Source organism: Triticum aestivum, chromosome 1A (assembly GCF_018294505.1).
Source record: "Triticum aestivum cultivar Chinese Spring chromosome 1A, IWGSC CS RefSeq v2.1, whole genome shotgun sequence".
Lineage (NCBI taxonomy): Eukaryota > Viridiplantae > Streptophyta > Magnoliopsida > Poales > Poaceae > Triticum > Triticum aestivum.
Genome location: NC_057794.1, coordinates 95,937,422 through 95,943,953, shown reverse-complemented (window position 1 = coordinate 95,943,953; position 6,532 = coordinate 95,937,422). Strand labels below are relative to the sequence as shown.

Below are 6,532 nucleotides of genomic sequence, written 5' to 3'. Positions count from 1 at the left end.
GACCTTTGATTGTATTTGGATGATGGATGAATTATTTATGTATTGTGTGAAGTGGCGATTGTAAGCCAACTCTTTATCCATTTCTTATTCAGTACATGTGATTGTGTGAAGATTACCCCACTTGCGACTAAACCATCATGCTGTTATGCCTCTAAGTCATGCCTCGACACGTGGGCGATATAGCCGCATCGTGGGTGTTACAAGATAAAACCTCATTTTTATTCTCTTTCCCTAGCAACCGATAGATTCGACTATTTCCAAACTCCGGTTTGGACGCGTACGGAACTATGTCGGTGACAACGTAGTTTTGGGGTTAGTAGTGCCTTCCATTTGGCTTCCTGTGAGTTTGACACATCACTTATTATGAAAGTGCTACACCGTGTGCTCTTGCAGGACATTAATCTCACACCTCCGGCGAGCTCAACCACCAGAGTCATGCCTCCCTGCGCGTACCACCCGAACCGTAGCACCACCACCACCAGCATCACACCCCAACGAGCATGCCCCACTTCTCCCTACCCACCACAAACATCATCGTCCAATCAGACCCACGAACACCAGCTCACCCGCGCGCTGCTGCAAGGCCCGACGGTCGGTGCTTCAAGGCCAGCTCATGCTATGGGTGTAGGTTGGGATGTTGCAAGGAGGGCGCGGATCGCCAATGATGACGCGAGCCCATGTTGCATGCGCGAGCGGACCTCAGATGATGCTGCAAGCCCATGTTGCGAGCGTGGCAGACCCGGTAATGCTGCGAGCCCATGCTGCAAGCCGGGTGGACCTCCGATGATGTTGCGAGCACAAAATTATGAACCTGCGCACTTCTAAGAAACATGCAACGATGTTGCGAGCCTACCGAGGCATTGGTCACCGCAGATGCGAGCACGACGAGAATGGGGTTGTGACCTCGTATCACAGGAGAAAGTGAGGAACATAACACACTACTCCCTCCTTCCATCTATATAAGGCCTAATGCGTTTTTCAAGACGGTCTTTGACTATTGACAAGATTAATAGTACATGATATGCATAATGTGAAAATTATATCATTGAAATCTCTTTTCACATACGAATTTGACGGTGTGCTTTGTGTAAGTTGCATGTTATATATTGTTGCTCTAACATTTGGTCAAAGTTAGCCTCGAAAAACGCAGTAGGCCCTATATAGATGGAAGAAGGGAGTACATAGGAGCAGAGAGGCGATGTGAGGAAGAACACGACATCACGATCGAACGCCTGGCATTGATGCAATCAGACGGCAGGGCGAGATCCTGTTTTGTCCTCCCCTTACAACCGACGCCTAGCGCGGGAATTTTGAATTTTGATATTAATGTGGTTCGAGATCAGCAACTTTGCATTAGGTCCTATATAGATGGAAGGAGGGAGTACTCCATTCGAAGAAATTTGGAGCATGTGGGTGAGTTAGGATCCCCGCAAAACCAGCAAGTAGCAGTAATAACCGTCATAAAAAGAACAAATAGTACCGCAAACTTGCGAGCCAAGTACTCCAGCCTTTCAAAATTCAAACTCTCCAACTATTTCCAGATGTACCCGTGCGATACCGTGTACATCCAGCTCAACAACCGTCATACTCCCAACTTTTCCTTTCGTGCCCCTCCTGAGCACCTATAAAATCCCCCCACCTCGCCCACACATCTCCCCCTCCCGTTCCCCTTTTTCGAATCGAGCCCAACCGCATCGTGCGTGCGCACCCCCACTCCTCCCCCCTAGGGTTTCGAGGTTCTCCGACGATGTCGCTGCGGCCCAACGAGCGGGCCGAGGTGCGGCGCAGCCGCTACAAGGCGTCCGTCGACGCCGAGGACGGGCGCCGGCGGCGGGAGGATCAGATGGTGGAGATCCGGAAGAATCAGCGCGACGCGAACCTCCAGAAGAAGCGCCGCGACGGGTTCCCGGCCGGCGCCGCGTCCGCTGCCGGTGGCGCGCCGCAGATGGGCCACTCCTCGGCTCTCCAGCAGAAGGTACGCCCCCCGTCCCTCGTTTTCTCTCTCTCGATCTGGTCTGTTCGTAAGGGCTCTGATTGGGGATTCTCGATCTGACTGTTTCGGATCTGTGTTCGCGTGCAGCTGGAGGGCTTGCCCGCGATGGTGCAGGCGGTTCTCTCGGACGACAACGCCGTGCAGCTCGAGGCCACCACCCAGTTCCGGAAGCTGCTCTCCATCGGTGAGCCTTGAATTTACATCTGCTGATGTCTCTGGAGAATATTTTTGCCCTAGTTGAACTACAAGGGATGAAATTAGGATGGTTTTGGTGAAATCGTGGATTAATAACCCCCGAGGTCTGCCAGTTCTAGATTTGCGTGTGGGCTCGTCGCTAAACCACCAGTATAGGTCTTAGTTTACTTGCGTATTAGGTGGGGGCAAAATCAATTACTTGTCCCCATATTACTCTCTGAGATTTAAAATTCACTGAACGTGTCAATTCCATTCATCTTTTGGATGCTCCTGCACCGTATCATAGTTTTCGATTTAACTGTTGCCTTTTTAAATCAATGTTCTGCTGATCTTCTGAGTCAGCTGTTTGTCGATCTAGGTAACATTGTTACAGTAATGTGATCCTGCAATGCTTATGAAAATAATAATTAGGGAAACAATGGATGCTTGTTTTTTTGGCTTACACCATTTGTTGAATATTCAACACTGATTATTTGGTTCGCCTGCTGATATGTTGCTCAATGTTTGTAGAGCGAAGCCCTCCAATTGAGGAAGTGATCAACACAGGCGTGGTGCCTCGCTTCATTGAGTTCCTCACACGGGAGGACTATCCCCAACTCCAGGTGAGAACAATCCTTATGATGAAGTTATGTTAATTTATTGTAGTTGCATTTAATCACTCAAAGTGGCACACGTTTACCTAATTTTTTCTGTTACAGTTTGAGGCTGCATGGGCGCTCACCAACATCGCGTCAGGCACATCAGACAACACCAAAGTGGTGGTTGAGTATGGTGCTGTGCCCATCTTTGTCAAGCTACTCAGCTCTCCTAGTGAGGATGTCCGCGAACAGGCATGAGAACAACTCAGAAGTTTTTTTTTCTTTTAGAGGCTTTACGACGTGATGCTAATGTTGTATGTTTCATATTTGTATTTTCAGGCTGTTTGGGCTCTGGGGAATGTTGCTGGTGACTCTCCAAAGTGCCGTGACCTTGTGCTTGGAAGTGGTGGTCTGTTCCCTTTGTTGCAGCAGCTCAATGAGCATGCCAAGCTCTCGATGCTCAGGAATGCCACATGGACACTCTCCAACTTCTGCCGTGGGAAACCACAGCCAAATTTTGAACAGGTTTAATTCTGTGAAGTTGTCTCACTGATTGAACTTGCTATAAAAATGATGCTTATGAGTTGATCTGTGTGTGCTTGGGCAGGTCAAACCGGCTCTCTCAGCACTGCAGCGCCTTATCCACTCTCAGGATGAGGAGGTGCTAACTGATGCCTGCTGGGCTCTCTCGTACCTTTCTGATGGAACTAATGACAAGATCCAATCCGTGATTGAGTCTGGTGTTTTTCCTCGGCTTGTGGAGCTTCTCTTGTAAGAGCATTTTTCATGTTCACCTTTTCCCTCAGCTACATATGGTTGATGTGCTAACTCCTATTATTTGATTTAGGCACCCTTCGGCTTCTGTTCTCATTCCAGCTCTGCGCACGGTGGGTAACATTGTCACTGGTGATGATTTGCAGACTCAGGTCAGATCATTTGAGGGCTGTTCTCTTTTTATATATTACCTGCTGTTACTTTGATGATTAAAGCTGTAATTCCTTGTTATCCATGTGGTAGTTAGTAGTACCTTGGGTATTTTACTGTGTGTCCTCAAATGTCTATAAATTTTAACAGGACTTATAGCTCATGAAAGTGATAAAATAACTAGACAGCTATTGTAAGTTCTACAATGTTTGTTTATGTCGGAGCTTATTTAGCTATGTTGGTTGTTGAATTGCCGTGCTGGTTCATGGAATTTATGATTCTTAGATGTGTTTTGTTGAATAGCAGCTCATTTATTTAGCTTTGTTGGTCCCTCTCTTTTCATAATTTAGATGAATTGTTTGATAATTCTTTTTCCTGCTGTGTATAATCAATTCAAACTACCAAGCTGGATTGTCATCTGGCTTCTGTTACTAAAATTATATTTGGTTCTGGTGTCCCCACTGCTGGCAATGTATGGCAACTGTTTTAAATGATTGTTGCTATGACTCATGTGAGCATGGTAGATGAATGTGCTATTAGTATTTATCTATTTTTCTGTCCAATGCTTAGTTATTTTGATCTACTTATCTATTTTTGCATAAAGGCTTATTTGATGAATACATAGCTGTTCACATGCATTAGTTAACTAGGTTTGTAGTACCATACCTGTGTTTGCAATTTCACTTTACCTGATATCTTGTTGTTCTGTGTTTGTATTTAATAATTTATCTCGATGCAGTGTGTCATTGATCACCAAGCACTTCCCTGTCTCTTGAACCTCTTGACTACCAACCACAAGAAAAGCATCAAGAAAGAAGCATGCTGGACAATCTCAAACATCACAGCTGGTAACCGGGACCAGATTCAGGTTTGTGCCCTCTGTGTTGTCAGTTTGTATAGTGATATTCTCTAAAAGAAAAGGCACTGGCTTGTATTGCTTAGCACCAATTCCACAATCCTGTACATCCAACCTTGTTTTGAGAAGCCAGTTTCTCTTTTTTCATTGTCATCTATATAAATTAGCAAGGGATCCATTGTTAATGTTCATGCTTGAGTTGTTTTCTTTATAGAGCATACCACAGTTCTAATTTTTTTGTTTGTCTCCAGGCTGTTATCCAGGCAAACATTATTGGTCCGCTGGTCCATCTCCTGCAAGGTGCTGAATTTGACATTAAGAAGGAGGCAGCTTGGGCAATTTCAAATGCCACTTCTGGTGGAACACATGATCAGATTAAGTATGTGAACTTCTGTTTTTTGCTTCTGCTTGTGCTTTGTTATTGTTACTAGTACATATTTTCATGCTGGTATTCTAATATCATTTGCTCTGCATGAAATGTTGAGCAGGTATCTTGTTGCCCAGGGTTGCATCAAGCCGCTCTGTGATCTGCTCATTTGCCCGGATCCCAGAATTGTAACAGTTTGCTTGGAAGGTCTTGAGAACATCCTGAAGGTTGGGGAGGCAGAAAAGAACCTTGGAGCAGGGGATGTCAACAACTATGCGCAGATGATTGATGACGCTGAGGGACTGGAAAAGATTGAGAACCTTCAGAGCCATGACAACACAGAAATATATGAGAAGGCAGTGAAGATGCTTGAGTCCTACTGGTTGGAGGAGGAAGATGAGGTCATGCCCTCAGGTGATAATGCCCAGAATGGCTTCAACTTTGGAAGTCAGCAGAACTCGGTTCCATCGGGTGGGTTCAACTTTGGCTGAAGGTATGATATTTCTCTTGAGCCATTCAAACAAATTTAATGGTATATATGTGTTGCATTGGGTCGGTCATGGTGGTCTGGTCGGATTCTGATGTTACATTATTCATGCAGATACCCGGTTGGACGTGTACCTTAGCTACTTGCTTGGGACTAGTCAGATTTGGGGAGGTCTTTGTCGTTCGAGTCATTGTTGGGTCCTGTCGGTCTGGTCTCAAGCAGTCGTCAAGTCAGTCTAAGCAGGGTCAGTCCTTGGGCTGCATCGTCGGTGGTGCAGCTTGGTCAATGGTCAGTCTTCAAGGTCAACCGGTCGGATCATTTGGGTTCTGCCTCACCAGAGGACGTCCAGAGCCGCATGTGTTGTCGGGAGAGTCGGGTTTTGCCTCCTAATATAGCTTGAACCAAAATTATATTGATATATCTGTGTGAGGTAAAAAGAACCTTGAAAGATAGGGTTTTCACGGTTGTTGGTTGTGTCGGTTTTTGTCAGAAGTGTTTCTGTGCTGTATTAACTTGTCGAAAGAGTATGGAGCACACCTTATAAACATCAAAAGCAACTGGGTTTTGGGAGTCCCATGCTGGTCTATTCGTTGGTTTTGTTGTATGTTCAAGTTTTTGTCTTGTCAGTCGTTTCCACTCTGTTTGGAGATTGTTACACGTCTGTCTAGCGAAAGAGTAGTTGTATCACCCTGTGGTGATGAGTTTGAGTATATGGTTGGAGAGCAGGGTTTAAGTTGGTTCCCACTTTTACTGCGGAACCTGGTTTAGTTTTGTATGATTACGGTCATGGAACATAGACGCAAAAGAGGAAATTCTTGGTTACATTGCCCATGGTCCTATTGTTTTTTCTGCACTTCTCTTTATGTTACTTCTTTTGAAGGTCTATATATGAAGCACATTTTTTGACCTTTGATTGTTTCTGGTCGTGCCTGGTGTATTCGATCATTGCATCTCACCTGTATCCAATCAATCACGGATGATGATTGCCGGCCATGTGTGGATGGAGGTCGCTCCGCTGGATCCGATCGGTATCATACGTCATCTATACGTCATCCGCCACCTCTCCCACAGTCAGCGACTGCCGAACCGATTTGAGCCAACTCCCTCCTCACCCGATCATCAGTCCCATGGC

At 45.7% G+C, this 6,532-nt stretch overlaps 1 protein-coding gene across 1 annotated transcript; it reads left to right on the top strand.

Annotated features, from left to right (window-relative positions):
- The first annotated feature begins 1,650 nt into the window (after window positions 1-1,650).
- LOC123191800 (importin subunit alpha-1b) lies at window positions 1,651-6,222 on the top strand. The gene is made up of 11 exons (XM_044604397.1): window positions 1,651-1,975; window positions 2,081-2,177; window positions 2,699-2,790; window positions 2,887-3,018; window positions 3,106-3,291; window positions 3,374-3,537; window positions 3,614-3,692; window positions 4,430-4,558; window positions 4,798-4,925; window positions 5,035-5,406; window positions 5,515-6,222. Exons 1-10 carry the CDS (start codon window positions 1,748-1,750, stop codon window positions 5,402-5,404), a joined length of 1,605 nt encoding a protein of 534 aa, XP_044460332.1. The 5' UTR covers window positions 1,651-1,747; the 3' UTR covers window positions 5,405-5,406; window positions 5,515-6,222.
- Window positions 6,223-6,532: the final 310 nt, after the last annotated feature.

Coding starts and splice junctions, on each gene's coding strand:
- LOC123191800 (XM_044604397.1), top strand. CDS start 1,748: ATGTCGCTGCGGCCCAACGAGCGGGCCGAGGTGCGGCGCAGCCGCTAC. Junction 2,178..2,698: donor CCGGAAGCTGCTCTCCATCG/GTGAGCCTTGAA, acceptor CAATGTTTGTAG/AGCGAAGCCCTCCAATTGAG. Junction 3,019..3,105: donor GTGAGGATGTCCGCGAACAG/GCATGAGAACAA, acceptor TTGTATTTTCAG/GCTGTTTGGGCTCTGGGGAA.